Below are 21,203 nucleotides of genomic sequence, written 5' to 3' on the forward strand. Positions count from 1 at the left end.
CTGAATTTTAAATAAACAAGGAATGATTTTTTTAGTGTAAATGTGTCCCATGCTTTGTTTGGGACATACTTATACTAAAAAAAATAGAAAACTATTTGGTTTTTTTTTCATCTGAAATTCAGATGACATTGGCGTCCTGTATTTTTATCTGGCAACCCTAAAAGAGAGGAGCCATTGGCCTCCATGAGGCAGGCCAATGGACCCCACGAAGGACTATTGCAGGATCTCTGGACAGACGCTTGCTTTATATATTTAACTTTTTAAAAGTCTTTTTTAAAACCATCGAGCTTTTTCTTTTCTTGGCGTAACAAAAACGTAACACAAAATTTACCATTTTAACCACTTCTAAATGGACAGTTCGGTGGCATTACATACATTACATCGTGGTGCAACCATCACCACTACCAATCTCCAGAACTTTGTCATCATCACAAACTGACATGGCAAAGAAAACCAGAGCCGCACAGTCATTAAAGGGGTAAAAGCAGATTTTATTCAGGACTTTGCAACAGGGGAAAAGAGAGGTCAGTATAGAACAGGGGTCAATTCCAAATACAGCGTGGACAAGTGGGGACTTTTAGCCAAGGAGCCGGATTGGGGGGGATGGAAAATTACTAAGAGGGTTGGGTAATTCTTGGCTAGGATTCTTGCTGCAGGCAGGCAGGTGAGGGATGGGACGTCACCTGGGGACAGGGGAGGGAGGCATTTGGTCAGATAAGAGGGCGGGGTGGGGTGGGGGGAGGTTCTGGTTGAAACGAGTAACAGGATTCTCGCGAAAACTGGGCGACGCAAGTGGAGGCCTAGTTGGAAGAGGATTCAAAGGAGCCCGACTAAAGTGTGGTCCAGGAGAAGACCGTCACGAGCTCTGTACCCGCTAAACAATAACGTCCCCTCCGTAACCGCCGTTCTGGTTCTGTTTGGATCTGACGGCTCTGGACACCTCGCACGGCGTGGACTCCTACAGCCTTTGTCCTTTTGTGTCCGGCATTTATTTATACTTTTTAAGGCGGGGCGGGCACTGGGCGGACTCTGCGGGGAGCTCGGCCCGCAGATCCCAATCCCAGAAAATCCGGGCTGAAAGAGGTGGGGTAGTCAATCAAGTACGCCGCCGAGCCTGTGGGTGGAGGGGGCGCGCAGGGAGGGGCGGGGCTGCGCGGAGAGGGGAGGGGCTGCGCGCTGAGGGGCGGGGCTGCGCGGGGAGAAGGGGCAGAGGGTGCCGGGGTCGTTCCCGGCGGCGGGGCGAGGAGGCGCTGAGGGGCTGGCGGCGAGCTCCGGCCTGAGGGATCGAGGCGCCGGCGGCTAAGGCCCCTGAGCCGCGGCGCCGAGCGAGCGGAACTGGCGGCTGGAGGCGGGGCCAGAGCTCGGGGCCGGGAGCGCCGGGGAGGCGGAGCGGGCGGAGCGGAAGCGGCGGGCGTCGCGCAGGTGAGGGCGCGGGCCTGGCCGGGACGCGCGGGGCGGGAGCGGGGCCGGTCACGGAGGGGACGGTAGGAGGCGGGAGCGGCTCCGGGGGACGCCGCCGGGCCGGGAGCCGACGCGGGAGGCCCGGGCCCCGTGACTTCCGCCTCGGCCGCCGGCTGGCTGGCCGCCTCGCGGCGCCGGCCTGGGCCTCAGTGGGCGGGTTGGCGCCCCCCGCCCCTGTCGGTTCGCGGGGAGGGCCCGGCTCTCGGAACGAGCTGCAGTGGATCCTCAGACCCTCCCTTTGCGGCCGCCCCTCCCGGCCCCTGGATGACCCCACACCGCTTTAACCCTGCTTGGGTCCCAGTTGCCTGCAGCCGAGCTGGGTGTCGGGCGTGGGTCGCGGGAGGGATCCCGAGCGCTTCGAAATTTATCAACAGCATTGTGAGAGCGGGTTTGCTCTGTGTTCACTTTTCTGGGAGAATCCACAGTTTTTACCAGATTCTCTAAGGTAGCGCCGTCCCATAGAAATATTATGCGAGCCACATGTGTGACTTTAAAAGTAAAAGGAAACGGCGAAATTAACTTAGTTATGTGTTTTATTTAGCCTACTGTGTTTAAAATATGCTCATTTCAACATGTAATCTATTTAAAATTTTAATGAGATATTTTACATTCTTTTTTTACTCGGAAGTTTGAAATTTGGTGTATATTTTACACCTAGACTACATTTCAAGTGCTCAATAGCCCATGTAGCTAGTGGCTCCTATATTGGACGACAGGTCTGAGGCTTTCATTCCTGGCCTGCAGGCTCAAGTCCACACTCCTTGCCAGGGTATTCAGTGTTTTTCACAATCCGGCCTCTTTTTCTGCTGCTTACCCAAGGATGGTTTCATCCTCATTGCCCAAACCACTTGCCCTTCCCCTACACACCTTTGTTCAACTGTCCCTTCTGCCTGGGGTGCTCTCCCTGTCCTGTCTCCCTGGGACTGGCAGGGAGGTACAGTTTCTGCGGAGAGCTGTTCCTGACTCCCCTGACCCCAGAAGGGGTTTATCACTCACTCCTTCCTCAGTGTCCCCTAGCACTGGATTCATGGCTGAATTAGAGCACTTATGACCTGCTGTTTGTTTTCCAGGCTGTCTTCACAGCTACTATAGCGTCCTGTTCATCTTTGTTGTGGTCATGGCCGGCACCTGATAGTTGATGAGCACTTGTCAGCAGACAGAATGAGTAAAATGCTAAACTAAGCTGCACTGTTTCTTAATTCTTGAACAGACCTGCTCCTTCCTCGCTTAGGAGCTTTGTGCCTGTTCTACCCCGTCGTGCATGGACACACACACAGGGTGTGGTGACTGACCATGAGGAATGCATCACAAGATGAGCCCAGAAAGTACCTTCTTTCTGCCTTTTACTCCCTCTCTGTCTTACAGATGGGAAAACTGAGGTACAGAGCTAAATTAGGACTCCAGGCAGGTTTGCATCAGTGTAAATGCAAAGAGGGACTGGGGTGGGGATTTTTGAAAGGCATGCGAGTTCCCAGAGGGTTAGGTTCCTCAGGTGGTGTGGGATCAGCTGGCTCCTCTTTGGTCATTTGTTAGGCGGGAAGAGAAGTGGGGAGGTGAGGAGTTACTCCTGGGCCCTGGTGAGGATTCTCGGCAGGTTCAGGTCTAGGAAGCTGAGGAGCTCACTGCTGGAGAAAAACTTGGAGAGCAGAATGGGCATCTCGGATCAGGAGAAGTGCTGGCCTAGGAAGGGTAGGCAAGAACAAGTTGGGTAGAAGGAAGGGCAGGGGAGGCCAACAGAGGGAGCAGAGGGTAAGCTCCAGCTTACTGAGGAGATTGGCGTGAAGCATGGAGAATAACCACTTCTCAGAGGGCAGTGCCATTCTCAGCCTGTAGGATGAGAAATGGAAAGAATCAGAGATTCAGAGGAGGCAAACAACTTACCCCAGGTCACACAGCACTTGAAACTCAAATGAAGCCTCCATGTCACACCCAGCCCCACCCACACCTCTGTTGCAACCAGGGGCCCCAGCGTTGTGCCTAGGAGAGCAGGTCTGGGGCACAGTGCCAGGCCTGCTTAATGTCTTCCTCACTGTCTTCTACCGAAGGGCTGCGATTAGGCCTATTTATAGGGGCTTGGTGCCTTAATATTCTGCCCGATACCTCTCTTGCCAATCAAATCAGTGCCGTCTGCAGTGTGATTGCTGCTTTGGTGGCACCAGGGAGCGGAGTTAATTAAACCCAGTATAAATAGACTGACTCTGCCCCCCTCTTGCAGTTGGAAGGAGTGTTTTTCCTCCTGTCCCCTGCCCCCATGTGCCCCTCCTTCCTCCTGGCCCCCCTTAGCTCTGGCCTGGGAGAGCAGAGCCCGGACATCCTTAACCCTGGAGTCTCCAGCCACTGCCTGTCCTGTCTCAGGAGCAGGTCCTCCGGGGCCGGAGTGAGAAGGACGCTCGAGTCCACATTGTCTGTGCTTTCCCAGACCCAGGTACCGTTTGGCAGTTGACACAGGCAACTTTCCCCCCAAACCCTTCCCTCTTTTTCACTCTGCAGCCAGGGTTTCTTTCTTGTTCATCCAGGCTTTGGAGGTTGAAGTGAGATGAGGTGGGGAAGGGGTGCCTAGCTGGGTTCCAAGCGCCTTCCGGCAGCCAGTCCGTGTTGCACCTCCTCTGAATGCTTCACATCAGTCTCTGGTCCTTAGCAACTTCCCTCCCTCGTTCACCCAACAAGAACACCAGCTCCTGTGAGCTCCCAGCCTCCCACCCAGTGCTGTGTCCACCCGGCCCATGCAGACCGCTGGGCGGGGCGCTGTGTGCCCGTCACCTTGCCCCGTGGCAGGTGGGTGTGCGGGTAGTCCTGATGCTCAGTTCCCACCCCCAGGCACCATGACCCCCACGGGGACCCAGCGTCCACTGGCCGATCAGACCTACGCGGTGCCCCTCATACAGCCAGACCTGCGGCGAGAGGAGGCCGTCCAGCAGGCGGCGGATGTCCTGCAGCGCCTACAGGAGGTCTCCGGAGACATCTTCAGCAGGTGGGCGCTGCTACCGCCCTCACCTCCTGGGGGCTGCTCCCCGCGCTGGGCAGTCGCCTCTCCAACCCCAGAATGCACCCTCTCAGAGCACCCCTTTTGGTGATTCTCGGTCCTGAGGGCGACCCAGCTGGCTCTCGTGTGCCCAAGGGGCCAGGCTGGGTGCCCAGCTTCTAATGTGATCATAAGAGCTCACTCACTACCTCCTGTCCCTCTTGGCCCCTGGGTTCCCTGTGCATCCGCCCAGCGGTGGTGCAGCTCTCCCAGCTCATGCTGTTCCCCCACTGGGGGGCCCTGTTCCTTCGCTTATTCCGTTTATTCCCGCAGTCAGCGAATATTCATCCAGCACTTCTTGTGTGCAGGGCGCTATGCTACTCTCTTTAGTTACAACAACGACTAAGGCAGCATCTCTGCCCAGCCAGAGGATATACTCCAGGAGCAGAGACAGACTCTAATTGATTAATTGCATGTTAGTTAATTACAATTGTGGGAAAACCTATTTTTAATATTTTTGTAACAACTAATATTTGTGACACATTAACTGTGTGCCGCCACTGACCTGAGTGTATTCACTCATTCAACCCTCTGTCCTGTATACGGGTCCTATCTTTCTCTGGCCATGAGCAAGCTGAGAGGGGCGTAGAGCTTCTCCTTCCTGGGTGCCCACACCGTGCCCCCTGAAGGCTGGAGTATTTGACTGCCTGACTCAGGTCCCTTCCCTAGTCAGGTCTCCCACACCGTCCCCTGCTTGTACCCCAGACCAGGAACCCCGACTGCTGCAGCATGCAGTCTCCTCCCCCACCAACTGGAATTCCACCTCTTCCCAGAAGCCTTCCCCAATGGGGGCATACAGTGGAGTCACTGTCTGCAGCTGGACACAGTCCAAACATTAGATCCACCTGACTTTTGCCGCTGAGTTGCCCACTAATGCACCTGCCTGCCTCAAGCCTATCCCAGATGTAAATGTACCCGAGGGCGGTGCCCCGAAGTAGTTAAGGGGGTTGACTCTGGAGCAGACTTCCTGGGCTCCAATCTGGCTTCCCCATTTGCTTGCTCTGTAACCTCGGGCAAGTTACTTAACCTCGCTAAGTCTCAGTGTTCCCATCTATAAATTGTCAATAATAATGGTACCTTCCTCAGAGAATTGTTGTTAAGATGAAATGAATTGAAACGTGCAAAGGAATTGAAGTGCCTGGCATATAGTAAGCATTCAGTAAATGTTCCTTCCTATGATCTGGTGACATCATCTCTGCTCATTTGCTGCCTATTCTGGCCCTCCATTAACCTGCTATCAGTAGTTATAGAAAGTGTTAGGTGCCCCTTCTGTGCTAATTTTCGTGCTAAATATGCCCAAGGAACACGTAAGCCAGAGGACACAGGCCTTTAAGAGCCATTGGTCCCAGATTATGGCCACCTCACACCTCGTGATTGAAACGGATGCCAGAAACAATCCATCAGAAATACTTGTGTTTCCTCACCAGGACTGTGCCTGCCTGCTTGCCTTTCTGTAAGGGGAGCACTGGATTTTTAGCATACTTTCCTTTCCCTTCCTGGTGATTGGCACCAGTGGACGTTTTCACGTTCCTCTGCCCCTGGATGGGGTGAGCAGAGGGCAGGACGGCCATCTCATGGGGAGGGAGTGGCAAGTTGGTTGAACATAGGCTCGGCATGGCCCAGGGATGGTAGGATGCTCCCAGGAGCCTGGTACCTGCGTCCAGGCTCCCCTCACCACTGGGTTCCAGGTCCCCCCATTGATCCCCCACCACGTGCCCGGCATTCAGGTCAGAGGGATACTAATGGTGTGTGGCATGGGGTTCCTGTCCTCAGGGACGTCGTCTAGGGTGGGAAAACAGCCATCTGAGCTGATTCTGAGCCGCGTAGCATGAACTGTGTGAGCTCCTAGGGGCCTAGAGGAGAGAGAGACAACTGGCAGCACATTTATCAGTCAGACTCCCCAGACCAATAAGCAGAAGTAACCAGTTCATAGAGCAGCCTTTGGAGCTGCAGGGCTAAATGCTGTCATCAGGGCCTGGTTTTGCTTTCATCCCATCCCTGCTCGCTGCTTCTGGGTTGGCCCCATTCCCAGAGAGGCCTCGCTCTTGCAAGGTAACCAGTAGGCCCAGAGTTCATACTCAGGCTCAGGTCCAGCAGGAAAGAATGTCTTCCTCTGCAGCGGCGTTCCCTCGGAAGTCCCGCCCTCCCACTGGCCTGGCCTGGTTCTCATGGCCGTCCCAGAGCCAGTGGCTGGGGCCGGGGTGGCGGGGAGGGTGACACAGCAGCTGGCTCAGACCTTGGTCACATGCCTTACCCCCAGGCCCTGGGTTTAGCGCCACCCAAAGTGCGGGGACCGAGCCTGTGGGAGCGATGGCGGCCCCATAGGAAGCAGGCTGCTACAGAACGAGGAGGGAGCAGATGCTAGAGAGGAAAACCGGCGCCTGCTCCCCGAGGTCAGGGAAGACCTCCTGAAGGAGGGGTGCGAACGGGGCCACTCGGGGTGGGAATGCCGCCTGAGGGCCCTCCGCTGGGGCCCGGAAATGAGTGCCAAAGGCTTGAGGCCTGACTGGAGGGTGGTGCGCCCCGGGCCGCGGGGCCCTGAGTACCTGAGTGCCGCCTGTCCCGAAGGTCCACTCCTTCACTGCAGGACGGGCTGAAAGTCCGCCCTCCGTGTGTCTGTGCCCTCGGAGCCCTCCTCTCTCGCTGCTTTACGTCCCTACAGCGCTGGGGATGGTCCCTGGTGGAAGGAGCGGGCAAGAGGATGTGGCTGAGGGGAGAGCTGGGACATGTGAGTCAGGGCCGGGGGGGCTTCGCCCGGCTGGATGGGGCTTTGAGCTTGAGCCCAGGGTTTTGGGAGCCCGGATAGGTTCTTGAACCGGAAGCGATGGGACAGAAGCGTCTGGGGAAGGTTCATCAGGCAGCCATCCCAGGGGATGAGGAGGGGAGCCGCGCTGTGGGCAGGGAGAGGCTGCGGTCCAGGGGGGCTGCAGGTAGTGGGGGCGGATAGGAGACACTGCAAATGGAATAACGACAGGACAAGATGACAGATTGGGAACAGGATGAAGGGGAGGGAGGAGTTGGGGACGACAGGGAGTGGGGAGTGCCGAGCCCCGCCCCCCATTCTGCAGCAGGGGCGCCTCTGTTCTCACGGGCTTTTGCTGCGGGATGGGACCCCAGCTCGGAGCCTCTCCCCTTGAACGTGCTCCTCTCGAGAAGGAGAGGCGGCGGGTGACGAAGAAATGCTTGATGTCTCTGCTCCCCCCCTCTCCCCCAGCTCAGGCGCAGGCCCAGCTCCTCAGCCCCACCAGAGCCTGTGCCCCCAGGCAGGTGAGCACGTGGAAGGTCAGCATCCCCAGCTGGTTCCTTCCTCCTGCTCGGCCCGGTGGGCGGAGCCCGCAGAGACAGGATGGCAGGGCCCTTGCGGGCACTGGGACCCGCTCCTTGCAGCCCCTCCCTGGCTTGTCCCCCTGCCTAGCAGACCTGCCCTCACCTGCCCATCATCACCTGGGAGAAGCCAGCCCCAGGGTACCTGCCCAGAGACGTCCCCTGCTCCACACGACTTCCATGACGGGCAGAGGGGCGGCAGGAGCAGGGCAGACTGTGACGGGCGTGGGCGGTGGCTGCTGTCGCTTGCCCTCTCCGCGGCCCCAGCCTGGCCACTCGGCCTCTGCGAGGCTTCTTCCCTTCCTCTCTTCTTCCTGTCCTCTTCCTTTCTCCCCTCTTCCCCCCTTCCTCCCTTTCCACCTCCCCACTCTTCCTCCTCCTCCTCCTCACTTCCTCCTTCCTCTCCTTGGGCCCTTCCTGTCTCCCCGCTCCCCCCTCTTCTCCCTGCTGAGCGCACCTGGTGCCTTCCAAGGTTAGGAGGCCTCAGTCAGCTACCTGCATAATTAGCAGATCATTCTTAATTACCCCAGTGAGTGGAGAAGATAAAGGGGAAAGCAAGAGCTGTTCAGGGGACCGGCTGGGGGGTGCGGGGGGGTAGGGCTGGCGAGGGGAGGAGAAGCAGCAGTTAGGCCAGGGCAGTGGCCCTGTCACAGCAGCTGACTGGTGTGGTGATTGGAGGGTGTGGCAGCCCTGCGGGGGCCATGGGCCTGCGGCTTCCTAGGAAACCTTCCCATACGGTCATGGGGGTCAGCTTTTGGAGGTGGTGGGGACAGGGAGCCCAGGCCCTGTCCTGGCCCCCTAGGTGCGTCGTTGACCTTGACCAGCTCACACCCCAGGCCCCAGCCAGAGGAGCCCTCTGCACTGCGCCCTCCGTGGTGCCACCTTGCCGTCTCCGTGTCTGCTCAGCGCTGCCTGCGGCCCCTCACCCCTCCTGGTCTGTGGGCGGTAAAGGTAAACGTTGACCAGGTTCTTGGGACGCATCGGCTTGCACAGCTCATGAGACATCCAGTCTCTCACTTTGATCTTTAGAGCAATTCCACGCTGCAGAAGTTACAATTCCTGTTTTTCAGCTGAAGAAGGTGAGACATAGATCAGTTAAGTGACTGGCTGAAGGCCACGCTGCTGCTGTCCCCAGGTCTTTGGGACGTTGTAGTTGTTTATCTCCTTGGGAGCAGATGTGTGTTGTCTGACGCATCTCTGTCCCAGGCTCTCAGCAGACTGACTGAGCCAGTTCCTTCCCTGCTGGTGTCCTGGTGACATGCTGTAGGGACGTGGCTCCAGTGATGAGCCTGGAAACTGACCTGCCTGAAGCCAGCCACCAAGCCAGGGGCTCTAGATAAGGAGCGGCAAACAAGTCGTCCTCTTGCCACCAGCCCCGCTCATGCTGGGTGTTGCTAATCAGTCCTGGCTCTTGGTCCCAGCCCCCATGCGGCCCAGCAGGCCTTCCTAACACTGCCTTCCAGGCCGTTGTCACTGCCAGTCGGTAGAGATGACACACAAATTGAAACCTCCTTCTCACCCTTGGCCTGAGGTTGGGCTGCCTGGGGGCTTTGTTACAAGCCCTTTGTTACAAGCAAGGCGTTACTTAGCCATCCTAGGCTCTTGGATAAGAAGAGAACCCTGGAAATCCCATCTTCCATTCCCCCGTCCCACACAGGAATCTCCCCTGGAGCATCCCTGACAGGTGGGCATCCAGCTGGAATCTGATTGCTTTGCAAAGCCATGCAGCTGTTCACGAGAAAGTTCTCCTTATGCAGAACTGAGGTCTGTTTCCATGTAACTCCTCCCACCGGCTGTAATGCAGCTCATTCTCTGGGGTGACAGAGTAAGTCTAATCGCTTTTCCACCTGACAGCACTTGTGATCTTTCTGATATCTGAAGGGGATTTTCATATTCTCGAAGTCATCTCATCTTTAGCCAGAACATCCTTCAGTTATCTTGTGTGATGTGAGCTTCTCACCATCACCCTCCTCATCACCCTCCTCTAGTTGTTCGTTAGCTTGTCATTTTGTATTCAGCCAGTATGTTACATGTCAGGCATTGTCCCAGGTGCTAGAGATGCAGCTGTGAATCAGACAGACCCTGTGGTCTAGAAGGGACTTCAGAGTCCTCTTAACATGTGGAACCAGTTTGAAGGGGACACGGCTGTGGACGAGGTGGGCGCCTGGCATAGATGAGCTCTGTTTTCTCTGTAGTACCTCCAGGAGAGTGGACGTTCCCTATTTATTGAAAGAAGGTGGGAAAGATCTCAGGAGCTGTGTGCTCTGAGATCTCACTTCCTTTCCAAGCTGCTTAACGTGCTTTTAGCTCATAGGTAACTGAAACCTCCAGGTCCTCCTTCACCTGAACTCCTGCTAAACCTCCATCCTCTGTGTTTGTACCCTTGACTTTTTAAACCTGAATGCTGAGCTTCACATTCATTCCTTATCAGTTTCATCTTTGCTGGCCTTCTGGGCTTTCAAGATCCCGTGAGTCTTGATTCCGTCGTGCAGACCATTTTTGGGCCTCCCCATTTGATACCCCCAGCTTACTAATCAAGCGTCGCATGAGTGTGCGGCGCCCTGCCAGAGTCCTTCGTGCGAGGCTGAGGTCAGTCCATTCTTCAGCCGTGCCTTTGGGGCACTGTTGTTCTCTGGCTCTGATTTTTCCTAAATATGCTCTCCTCCGGCCCCCATAGCTCCATCTTGTCCACGGGATTTTGTGAGAAGCCGTCAGAATCCTTGCTGACTCAAGCTGCACTGTGTGTAAGGTTTTCCCCTGATAACGCCAGTCTAATAACCTTGTCAAAAAAGAAATGCTATGAATTTAGAACCGTGCTGGCCCCGGGGATCCGCCTCTTCCATTTCAAATTGCTTACGACCCTCTATTTAATAACCCATTCCGGAAATTTGCCCGGATTCATTGTTAAGCTTGATGTTTGTAACTTGGAGAAATCAGATGGAAGACCCAGAGAGAGCCGGCTGTGTCTGGCTCCAGTTCCGACGTCGCTCCCACCCTCCATGCCACCTTTGAGTGGAGCGGTTACATAACTGTGAGGTTGCTTCAGCCTCGGGCAGCGTAGGGCTGAGCCTGGAGCCGCAGGAGCTGGCCTGTGTGCAAGCAGGGAGACGGGTCTCCCTGCCGGAAAGCTGGGGCTCGGACAGATTGCTGGTTCTGTATCTCTCCCGGAAGGGAACCGTGCCTCTTGTTCTCTGTCTGCCTTGCTGCCCCGCTCAGACCAGCCTGTCAAGGAAAACTAAGCTGGTTTGGGTCCCTGCTCGTAGGCCAGCCCCTGCATCCCCAAGCCCTTGCACACGAGGGGCCAGGAGTAACCAAGGAGACTTCATCAGGGGTGGAGACCCCTGGGTTGTGAAGCTGGCCGATGAGGTGTGTTCTCTGGGGGCTAAAACCTTCTAAAGTTGGTGGGGGTGGTTTAAGAAGGTTGGGCCAGAGTCTTGACTATTCACTTCAACCATTAAAGAAATCCTAGAGTTCCCTGGCCGCGTGGTCTCTGATCCCAGGGACCGCGGCACTCCTCGGCCATCCACTCACTGTGTCCTCTGGCCATTCCCCGGGAGCTGAGCTTGCAACTCTGCCTCGTCTCTCGTGCCTCGCTGTGTGCTCACTCGTGCCTGGTGAATGTGGAGATGTGACCCCCGCTGTGGTCGTGGAACACGGTGGCCACGGGCAGGTGTCCCTGGAGGTAGGGGAGCGCTCAGGCGCAGGACGCCCTGGCAGGGGAGCCGGAGTCCCCGTGCAGTGAGGAGTACCTCGTGTTGCTGAATAACGCGAGTGAGGCTCGTGTGCGTTTACCTTTGGGGCACGTGGTGTTAGCCATTCAGTAACTGCAGAGGGAGGCCTGCAGGTGCCAGGCGCTGTTCCAGGCTCTGGAACACAGCGGGGAGCAAAGCCCTCAGCCTAGGAGTGCACAGGAGACGCATGGTGACAGGTGGCTCTGTGTAACGGAAGAACCGGCTGGGGGTTGGAAAGTGACAGGTGCAGCTTTAGATTCCGTGGTCAGGGAGGCTTCGGCGAGGGGCTCAGTGAAGTGAGGGACCAGCCATGTGGGTATCCGAGGAGACGGCAGAGGCCACACGACAAGGCAATGTGTGGCGTGTTCAGGGAATGTAGCAGGGCGCCGTAATCCGGGGAGGGGGCAGTGGCAGCCCCTAGGCAGCCCGACCACAACCATGAGAACCCCGGTGGGGACTTGGATTTACCAAAAGCTGTGCCGGGCAGTTCCTTGTGGACAGCTCCAGGACTTGAATTCAGGCCCAGCCTTGCCTGTCACTCAGCCTTGCTGAGCTCTGGTTTCCTCCATGTAAGTCATAACGATTCTGCCTCTGCTCACCTGGGCCTGAGCAGGCTGAGAACCCCGGCAGGCAGGAACCACGTCCCTTCAGGTGGCACGTACAGGTGCCAACTTGGGGCTAAGGTGATTGCCCATCCCTACCCAGAGCTCCAAGGAACTTAATACAGTCCGTTGCTAGACGCTTCAGGTTGGATGGTCCTGGTAGAGGTCACCTGGGCAGTTCTAAGATCGGGCCTGACAGCAGGTATTGCTGTGTTTTAAGAGCCCTCACCCGAGGACCTCCCTGGCGGTCCAGTGGTTAGGACTCTGCGCTCCCACTGCAGGGGATGCGGGTTTGATCCCTGGTCGGGGAACTAAGATCCCGCATGCCTTGTTTTGGGGCGCCGCCAAGACAAACACACGCAAACACAAACAAAAATTTAGTCAAGAGCCCTTACCCGAGCCCCTGGCTTCGCAGGTTTGCCGTTAAAAGCAGAAGGGTTGCAGGAGGCTGCAGGAGCTTGGGGAGCAGCCTTCAGCCCCTGTGACTTTTTTTCCGGTGGCAGGATCTCCCAGCGAGTAGAGCTCAGCCGGAGCCAGCTGCAGGCCATTGGGGAGAGGGTCTCCTTGGCCCAGGCCAAGATTGAGAAGATCAAGGGCAGCAAGAAAGCCATCAAGGTAGCGTGTGTGGCCCTGTCCCTCTGGCTGGTCGGCAGTCCCAGAAATCCCATTCCCTCCCCTCTCCCCATGCCTCTGAGGCTGCCAGCTCCCTGCTCCAGCCACACGGCAAGCTTTCCTCCTGCCCGGGATGCCTCCCCCCGCCCACACCTAGGCTGTCTGGAGCTCCTGAGGCCCCCGAGGAAGTGCTCAGACTCCCCGTGTACACAGGTGTTCTCCAGTGCCAAGTACCCTGCTCCAGAGCGCCTGCAGGAATACAGCTCCATCTTCACGGGAGCCCAGGACCCTGGCCTGCAGAGGCGTGCCCGCCCCAGGGTCCAGAGCAAGCACCGTCCCCTGGACGAGCTAGCCCTACAGGTCTGACGGGGGTGACCTGGGCACTGGGGAGGAACTGAGGCCCATCCCAGGGTTCTGTCCCCCAGGAGGAGTCTGACTGCGGTGGGGGAGGTCGCTCTGGCCTGGCGCTGAAACCACCGTCCCTCGGTCATTTCCCGTCGCCCCACCCCAGGAGAAGCTGAAGTACTTCCCCGTGTGTGTGAGCACCAAGCCGGAGCCTGAAGATGAGGCCGAGGAGGGGCTGGGGGGTCTCCCCAGCAACATCAGCTCTGTCAGCTCCTTGCTGCTCTTCAACACCACGGAGAACCTGTAAGGGCGGGGCGGGGCGGGGCCGGGGGCGGGGTTGGCCTGGCTTGGTGGGGGGGCCGGGGGGGCCGGGGGCACCAGACTTGGCTGCAGCAGAAGTCTGCAACCCGGGAGCCAGGAGGCTCCTGACCAGTTGGTTTTGTCTGGTAAGGCCTGGGAGGCCGTGGTACAAGCTAATTGTGGCCCTGATGAAGAAGGAAAGGTGGTCCAGACCACGGGCCTAGAACAGAGGCCGGATTGCCTGACCGCCACCCCTCCTCTGTAGGTACAAAAAGTATGTCTTCCTGGACCCCCTGGCTGGTGCCGTAACAAAGACCCATGTGATGCTGGGGGCGGAGACGGAGGAGAAGCTGTTCGATGCGCCCTTGTCCATCAGCAAGAGAGAGCAGCTGGAGCGGCAGGTGGAGAGAAGAGCTGCTCGGGTGGGGGAGGGGAGGGGGGGGCGTGGTCCTGCCGTGTTGTCTCGGCCAGGGGTCTGCCGAGCCCTCACCCCGGCCGGCTGTAGTGGGCACGCGCGAGGGTCTGCCGAGCCCCTTACCCCGGCCGGCTGTAGTGGGCACGCGTGAGGCCGCTGGCTGCCCGAGGCCCGCCACATCCCCCGGTCCCACAGGTCCCAGAGAACTACTTCTATGTGCCCGACCTGGGCCAAGTGCCTGAGATCGATGTGCCGTCCTACCTGCCCGACCTGCCGGGCGTGGCCGACGACCTCATGTACAGTGCGGATCTAGGCCCCGGCATTGCCCCGTCGGCCCCTGGCACCATTCCAGAGCTGCCTGCCTTCCACACGGAGGTGGCTGAGCCTTTCAAGCCCGGTGAGCCGAGAGCTGGGAACGGACTTGGGCGGGAGCACCCCTGCTTGGCCACTTTCTTCCGCAGGCACCTTCTCACGCTTTTCCCACCTAGAAGATGGGGTGCTGGCAGTACCCCCGCCGCCGCCGCCGCCGCCGCCAGCTCCGGCCCTGCTGGTCAGCGCCCTCCCACCTCCGCCCCCAGCCCAGACCGTGGCCCCGCTGGGCCAGCCAGCCAGGGAGGATGACAGCGGTGGCGCGTCTCCTTCAGGTAGCAGCAGCACGGGGCCCGCGGGGCGTGGAGGGGGCTCTGCTTCCTCTGAGGGTGCCCCTCGTTTCTGGGTCCCTGAAGGATTTTCTGTAGCTTAGTTAATTGGTCATAAATGCTAGATCTTCAGAGTAGTTCTGATTTCAAAATCTTGTTCTACTGGGTTCATAACATAGCAGTTTCAAACCGTGTCTGTGGAGCCTGGACAGGGGGAGCCGTGGGCCCCCCATTCCCCCTTAAACCAACGGGGAAAAGGGGGCAACTAATAGACATGGAAAACTACAGCAACGAAGTATCCACGTGGCCCTTAAGTTATAGGATTTCGGTTTTACTCCTGTATCTCCCCGTCCATCTCCAGCACCCAGAAGTGGCACAGAAATCCCCTGTTGGCTCCTGTGTTAAGTTCAGACACTCAGCACACTGGTGATTCCCAGGGTCCACCAGTGCAGCGTGGCACCTAAAGCGGGTGGGGCTGGAGAGGGACCGGCTGAGCCCGGGCGGATGCAGGCAGCGTCCAGGCCCCTAGTGTGCCGAGGCGCCGCCTCACCCCTGCCACCTCGCCGAGGAAGAGCCCTTCCTCAGACACCGCCCAGGGCCGCCTCTGGGCCGCACGGCCAGGCCCTGCCTGAGCAGCCTCTCCTCCTTGCACCCTTCCCACCCCAGTCCAGGGAGCGCCCAAGGAAGTGGTTGAGCCCTCCAGTGGCCGGGCCACTCTGCTGGAGTCCATCCGCCAGGCCGGGGGCATCGGCAAGGCCAAGCTCCGCAGCGTCAAGGAGCGCAAGCTGGAGAAGAAGAAGCAGAAGCAGCAGGAGCAAGGTGGGGCCGGACCCACTGCAGGAGGGGCTCTGGGCCCTGCTGTCCCCAGGGGCGTGCGGGCTGCCCCGGTGGCTGTCCTCCTGCCCGGGCCACGGGCTCCTTCCTGCTCTTGGGGCCTGCTTGGTGGAACTTTCCTCTCTACGCCTGTAGGGGGCAGAGCCTCGGCCACTCGAACTGTAAGAGCCTTCTTAGACTCTGCCAGTTGTCCAGGAAACGGTCAGGGACCTGGGATATTTTTAGGGACGGAGACCTGGCTAAGTCCTGCTTCTCTAGGCCTCTGAGACTTTGGATTACGTCAGCTGGGAGTCCCCATCGCTGACATAAATACCGCACCTGGGCCCAAAGCAGCAATGCCCTGGGAGTCCGGTCCTGAGTTTCGAGTCCCAGCTCTGCTTCTGAGCTTTGCACTGTGACCCCAAGCAAATTGCCTCATTTCTCTGGGCCAGATTCCTCATCTGTCCAGCGAGGCTGCTCGTCTGCCCTTGTCTCACAGGGTAGCTGTGACTCTTGCTGCTCAGAGGTTACCTGTGTTCTCATGAGCACTGACCAAAGCTCCAAGAGCTGCGGTGACACGTGGCCGCGGAGGGGCCGGTTGCGTTGACAGCACAGAGGACACTGATGGAGCCCTGCGGGTGTTTTAGGCAGGCTCGATCTGGTCCACCCTTGGTCCCTTCATCTTCTCCCCATGGCTTTCCTATTGCAGTGAGAGCCACCAGCCAAGGTGGAGACCTGATGTCGGATCTCTTCAACAAGCTGGCCATGAGGCGCAAAGGTAGGAAGCAGGACGCCGGCTGCCTCCCTGGCTGAGGTCGTCCACATCCTTTTTTCTCACTGTTTCAAGTCTCCAGAGCCCGGGTGGACTGGTGCCCCAAACCAGCCCCTCACCTTTCACCTTTGCCCTCGCAGGTATCTCCGGGAAAGGACCCGGGCCGGGGGCCAGCGAGGGGCCGGGAGGGGCCTTTGCCCGCATGTCGGACTCCATCCCGCCTCTGCCGCCCCTGCAGCCGGCCCCGGGCGAGGAGGACGAGGATGACTGGGAGTCCTAGGGGCTCGCTCCGCCTTCACCACGGACAGGCCCCCGGGAGGGACGGGGTCGCGGAGGACCGTCCAGCTCTGTCACCTGGAGCTGCTTCGGGGGCCGCTCTCTGCCTGGGCCTCACCCACCCCCTTCGCCAGCACGCGTGCCTTTTCCCTAGAGACGCTTTGCAGCGAAACAGTACATGAGTCAATAAAGAAGTATGACGCAAGAACCGAGCATAAACCAACAGCGCCCTTTTAATTAAGAGACCACAGCGGCACAAAACGCAGATGATGTCCCTCCAGGCCGGGTCTCAGGCGGCGGGGTCAGGGAGAGGTGCGGTCAGCAGGGGCCGGCGGAGGGAGGGACATTTCCACACAGGAAAACATGTCTCAGTGACAGACAGGGGGTCGCTAAAAATAGCCTCGCTGAGAGCCTGATGGCCCTCGGCGTAATTGCTGATGTCAGGGGAAGAGGAGTCTTGGCGTGGGCTCCTCCGGTGGTGCTGGAGAGGGAGGGAGGGAGGGGCCCCTGCCTGGGAAGACCTGGAGCCGAGCCGGGAAGCTGATCCCGCTGCAGGGCCAGGAGCCGCTCAGGGACGGGCCTGCGGGAAGAAGTGCGGCCAGCGGGCGGGAGCGGGGAGCAGTTCTTAGCCACTCAGAGCGAGAAGGTGGTTAGGGTGAGCAGAAGCCCCGGGGGGTGCTCTTAGTTCCCGAGAGAGGGTGAAAGGTCTAAAACAGCTACTTTTAGTGAGAAAGGAGAGGGAGGGAGGGCCTGCCCCACCTCACCTCTAAGAACGTGGATACTGAGAAGCAAGCAAGGGCGGAGATGCTGCGGCCCCCACAGCCGCTCACAAAGGCCGGCCGGGAATCAGGTCAGGGAGCTGGACTCCGGGCCGTGCCGAGTGGAAGACAGGCTCAATTCCAGGGAGGGCAACTGCCCTGGGACGGGCCCAGGAATGGCGGGGCACTGTTCCTTCAGGATCAGCCTCATTTTCTCCTGCTGGCTTCTCCACTTATTCCTAGGTCCCGGCAGCCCACTGATTCCAAAAGGGGGCTACCGCGCTCGCCACCTGGGTTTCACCTTCTTAGGCAGGTTCGCTGCAGACCAGGCCCAAGACAACATTTCTAGTGGGCAGGGCGAAAGGAGGGCCTGGTGACCAGGCCGTGGTGCAGCCATCTGTCAAGAAGAGCCAGACTTCTCTCGATGAAACTGCGGAGAGAGGGAAAGACAGGGAGACGCCAGCTCGGGGTGGGGTGGGGTGGGGTGGGGCTGGGGGGTGGAAGGTTCTGGGGACGAGAGAGAAAGGCAGGACTGACCTTCCGCAGAGCAGCAAAGGCAGGGCCAAAGGTGGCTTTGACCTGCACGCGGTCCCGGATCCAGGCCGGCAGCTTTGCCAGGATAGGAGGGCGGGCATACCGCTGGTCCAGGAGCACGATGCTGGCAAAATCCTTCTGGTGCCTGATGGCCCTGCCTGGATGGGGACAGAGGGTGGGGCTCTGAGTTAAACCTGCCTCCCCCCACAGTGCGTTTCTACTGTGTCCCCTCCCCTTGCTCAGCCCTCAGGCTGGAGAGATGGCAGGTGAAATCCCTCCTTCCTGTGGCCTCACTCTCCAGCCATCCATCTCGCCAGCAGGATCAGCCCCAGGCTCACCTATGGATTGGTTGACAGCCTTCATACACAGGTTCTCCACCAACGCCTTCCCAGGGGGCACCTGGCCCGGGGCTCGGGGCTGGGAAGGGCAAAGGAGATGACCCGTCAGAGTGGATTCTTGCCTCCTCCTAGTGTTCTCAGCGACAGTGACACAGCCGGGCTCTGGAGCGGGACCTGTGGGCCTCATGGGCACAGCAGCCGATATGATAGGTGATGGCATGGAGAAGCTCAGGGGGTGTCGAGGGGCGTCCCATCGCTCTGGAGCAAACGGGACACACACGTCCCGGGGCAAGGGGAAGTCACAGCGGTGGGGCGCCCCCTCCCCTCGTCCACCGAGGCACTGGCGGTACTCACGAGGGTCTGGTCCAGGTAAGCCATCTTCTCCTGCAGCTCTGCAGACCTGACGCTGGGGAAGGGCATGCCCACCATGACCACACACCTAGGGCGGAGGCACACGTGAGCCACGGCAGCTGGGCGGTGCCCAGGCCCACGACAAGGGGCCCGTCCTCACCCACACCTCCACTTCCTTCCGCCTCTCCCTCCCCTCGTCCCTACCACCTGGAGAGGGTTTTCTCAGCAGAGATATCCAGTCTAGACCAAGGAACTGAGTCCTGATCAAGTTAGGGGCTGCCTGATTTTCCACCTGGCCCCAAAGGGCCAAATCCAGAGTTGTTGCATCCGTGCGCCTCGCGGGTGACGGACCTGAGCAGTCAGCCCGGGTGTGGACTCAGAAGACGCCAGATGGGTGGGTGTCAGAGCCGCGGGAGATGAGAAGCCCACCCCTTACCGGCCAAGGTTGTCAGAGAAGTTGATGCCTTCACTCATCTTCCCTCCAACCACGGAGAGCATCAGGGCCCCTGTCACCGTGCCCCCTGCCTGGCCACAATGCTGCAGGAAAACACCCAGCCCAGAGCTGCAGAGCCAGAGCGTGGATGCCAACCGCGGTATTTTCAGCTGCCAGCGCCACGTGCCCTTTGACCCAAGGCCTCAGAAGTACACCTCTTACCTTAACGCACCTGGAATACTCGAGCAGCACCTGCTCCACCTGGTTCACTCTCTTGGGCTCCTGAAATATCTGAAGGCAAACATATAATGTCTCCCAGAAAAGGGTTTCAGAACGCCTGGGTCTTGGGTCGCTCTTGGCCTATGTTTTCCAGACTGGGGACTGGAGAAGCCCACAGGGCCAGGGCCCTTGGGGAGATCCCCTGGATGGTTATCAGGGATTGGAAGTGGGGGTAAGGAACTAGCGGAAGCCCCCGCACACAAGAAATCCCAGGAGGAGCTCTGGGTGCCACCGTCCTCTCAAGTGGGAAGTCCAGCTGAGCAGTCACTCACCTTTTTCCTGACAGCCAGGCGGGCCAGCAGGCCACTCTTGTCCCAGTGGGCATGGACCTGGCGTTGGTACTCATAGGAGGGGAAGAAACAGACCACCCCTCCCGGCACCACGTTGCACAGGTTACAGAGGATGCGACCCGTCTCATCCATCTAGGGAGGGAAGACAAGGAACCCACCACGGAGCCACTCCTGAAGCCCCCCAAAAAGGCTCAGAGCCAAGTACAGCGACCCACGGGTGACTGCGGGGAGCACGGCCAGGTGGCTCCCCCGGGGCGGAATGTGCCCCCCTCCCCACCACACCCCCGACGATGCTTCTGGTGCCTGGTAGCGTCTGTGACACACCACCGTGCTGGCGCACCAGGGCTAAAAGCCACTGTGGGAGGCCGCTCAGTCCGCTCTTCTCCACCTCCCAACATCCTGGTGGGGATTAAGCCCCGTCTGTGACAAGTCAGGCGCGGAAAACCCCAGGCATGCCACTGGAGGTGTGCCCCCGACGCCCGCATTCCTGCCCAGGCGGAGCGCACAAAGCCAGACGGCAAGAGGACCAAAGGCAGTGGGCAGCCTGCTCGCGAGCTTCGTTTATAAAGAAAACGTCCTCAGCAGCCGAAGGCGTGAGGGTGGAGATGGCTCAGACCTTCCGGGTGAACTTCTAGATCCTGCCCACCCTGTGCCAGCTGTGACGGGAGAGCCCAGCGCCTGAATGCTCGGCCCTGGGCAGGGTGCCCCCAGCCCTAAGTCTGCCTGCTGCCCCCGCAAAGGCCGTGGGAAGGCAGGCTGCCTGGTACGGACCATCTGAGGCAGCTCTCTCTTCTGGTACGTGAACTCCAGCTGCTGGTTGGAGGGCCCGCTGCAGATGACAAGGGGCAGGATGTTGTCTGCAGGGATCACGTGACCTGGCGAGACCCAGTGAGGCTGAACTGGAGTCGACTGTCCCGCAAGGCAGAGTCCAGGGAGGGCATCCCCCCACCCTGTCTTCCAGACTAGGAAGAGCAATTCACAGCCCCCGCCCTCCACCCCGTTTCCACACAGAACCGACTCGGCGATGCCCAGGCCTCTCCGTGCAGACAGAGGGCACAGAGAGCAGGAGGGCCCGGAGACGGGGAGCTCGCGAGGAAGCTGACGGGATGAAGCTGCCCTCTCGTGGCCTCAGCCCCCGGGCCTGGTAACAGCACACGGCTGAACTGTGACCAGAGGCCCCGCCCTGAACCCCTGGGCATGGGTCCTCACCACAGGAGAACTCCACCACGCGCTCAGCTTGCACCCCGGCACACGCCAGCAGCTGCTCGCGCAAGTCAGACACCTGCAGACCACAAAGCCAGCTCTGTCATCTCCCAGAGGTCTGGGCCAGGAGGCGACAAGTCCATAAGAACAGAAAAAAGAGGCAAAAGGAAAGGCTGGTAACAGATTCGTTAAAAGAAAAAAAAAAATAATGATACCCAGTGTTGGCAGCCTCATTTAAACCACTTGTGGGAACAGCAAGAGAAATTCAGCAATTTGAAACAGTGGTTCTAAACCCTGGCTATGCAACAAAATCACCACTCGGAGTTAAATATATATATATACGGTCAGGGCCCAGCCCAAACTATTGAATAAGACTCTCTAGTGGGAAGACATATGCATTTGTATTTTTAAAGAGCTCTAGGTTTTCACCTATCAAACTGGCAAAAACCCTAAAGTCTGACTACTCCCTGGAGAAACAGGCATTCTTATATGTTGCTTGTGGGACACAGAATAGTACAACTCCTGTGGAAGGGGAATTTGACAATATTTAACAAAGTAGACATATTTTTACTTTTTAACCCACAATCCCCTACCTAGGCATCTCCCCTGAAGTACAGCTCCACAAACCAAATATATGCGCAAGGATAGTCCTCATGAGGTTATCTGTAATATTCTGCATTTCAAGAGAGACTGGCTGAAGGGTCTA

At 58.5% G+C, this 21,203-nt stretch overlaps 2 protein-coding genes and 1 long non-coding RNA gene across 13 annotated transcripts in view; 1 reads left to right on the forward strand and 2 right to left on the reverse strand.

The window, feature by feature from the left end:
* Positions 1-16,530, forward strand: part of WASHC1 (WASH complex subunit 1) — a 52,898-nt gene extending 36,368 nt beyond the window's left edge. The window contains exons 1-11 of one of the 4 annotated variants that reach the window (XM_059935103.1): positions 1,203-1,422; positions 4,279-4,432; positions 12,644-12,755; positions 12,966-13,112; positions 13,264-13,400; positions 13,663-13,798; positions 14,008-14,209; positions 14,301-14,456; positions 15,117-15,269; positions 15,973-16,041; positions 16,176-16,530. In XM_059935103.1, coding sequence (XP_059791086.1) covers positions 4,284-4,432; positions 12,644-12,755; positions 12,966-13,112; positions 13,264-13,400; positions 13,663-13,798; positions 14,008-14,209; positions 14,301-14,456; positions 15,117-15,269; positions 15,973-16,041; positions 16,176-16,315 — 1,401 coding nt within the window. In that variant the 5' untranslated portion in view covers positions 1,203-1,422; positions 4,279-4,283 and the 3' untranslated portion in view covers positions 16,316-16,530. Of the gene's footprint in view, positions 1-1,202; positions 1,423-4,278; positions 4,433-12,643; positions 12,756-12,965; positions 13,113-13,263; positions 13,401-13,662; positions 13,799-14,007; positions 14,210-14,300; positions 14,457-15,116; positions 15,270-15,972; positions 16,042-16,175 lie in introns of those variants that run through there. The other 3 variants (XM_059935102.1, XM_059935100.1, XM_059935101.1) reach the window with 3 other exon arrangements.
* Positions 2,297-8,138, reverse strand: LOC132372900 (uncharacterized). Its single transcript, XR_009505276.1, has 4 exons — positions 7,953-8,138; positions 7,030-7,160; positions 3,227-3,288; positions 2,297-3,141 (listed from the first exon to the last, which is right to left on the reverse strand). It is a non-coding gene; the product is annotated as an uncharacterized LOC132372900 (long non-coding RNA).
* Positions 16,525-21,203, reverse strand: part of DDX11 (DEAD/H-box helicase 11) — a 32,511-nt gene continuing 27,832 nt past the window's right edge. For 6 of the 8 annotated variants that reach the window (XM_059935093.1, XM_059935092.1, XM_059935097.1 and 3 more), the window contains 9 exons: positions 20,504-20,576; positions 20,066-20,169; positions 19,277-19,426; positions 18,948-19,016; positions 18,729-18,829; positions 18,296-18,380; positions 17,942-18,020; positions 17,607-17,761; positions 16,525-17,499 (listed from right to left, as the gene is read on the reverse strand). In XM_059935093.1, the coding sequence (XP_059791076.1) occupies positions 17,470-17,499; positions 17,607-17,761; positions 17,942-18,020; positions 18,296-18,380; positions 18,729-18,829; positions 18,948-19,016; positions 19,277-19,426; positions 20,066-20,169; positions 20,504-20,576 (846 nt within the window). In that variant the 3' untranslated portion in view covers positions 16,525-17,469. The other 2 variants (XM_059935095.1, XR_009505275.1) reach the window with 2 other exon arrangements.

Source organism: Balaenoptera ricei, chromosome 10 (assembly GCF_028023285.1).
Source record: "Balaenoptera ricei isolate mBalRic1 chromosome 10, mBalRic1.hap2, whole genome shotgun sequence".
Classification (NCBI taxonomy): domain Eukaryota; kingdom Metazoa; phylum Chordata; class Mammalia; order Artiodactyla; family Balaenopteridae; genus Balaenoptera; species Balaenoptera ricei.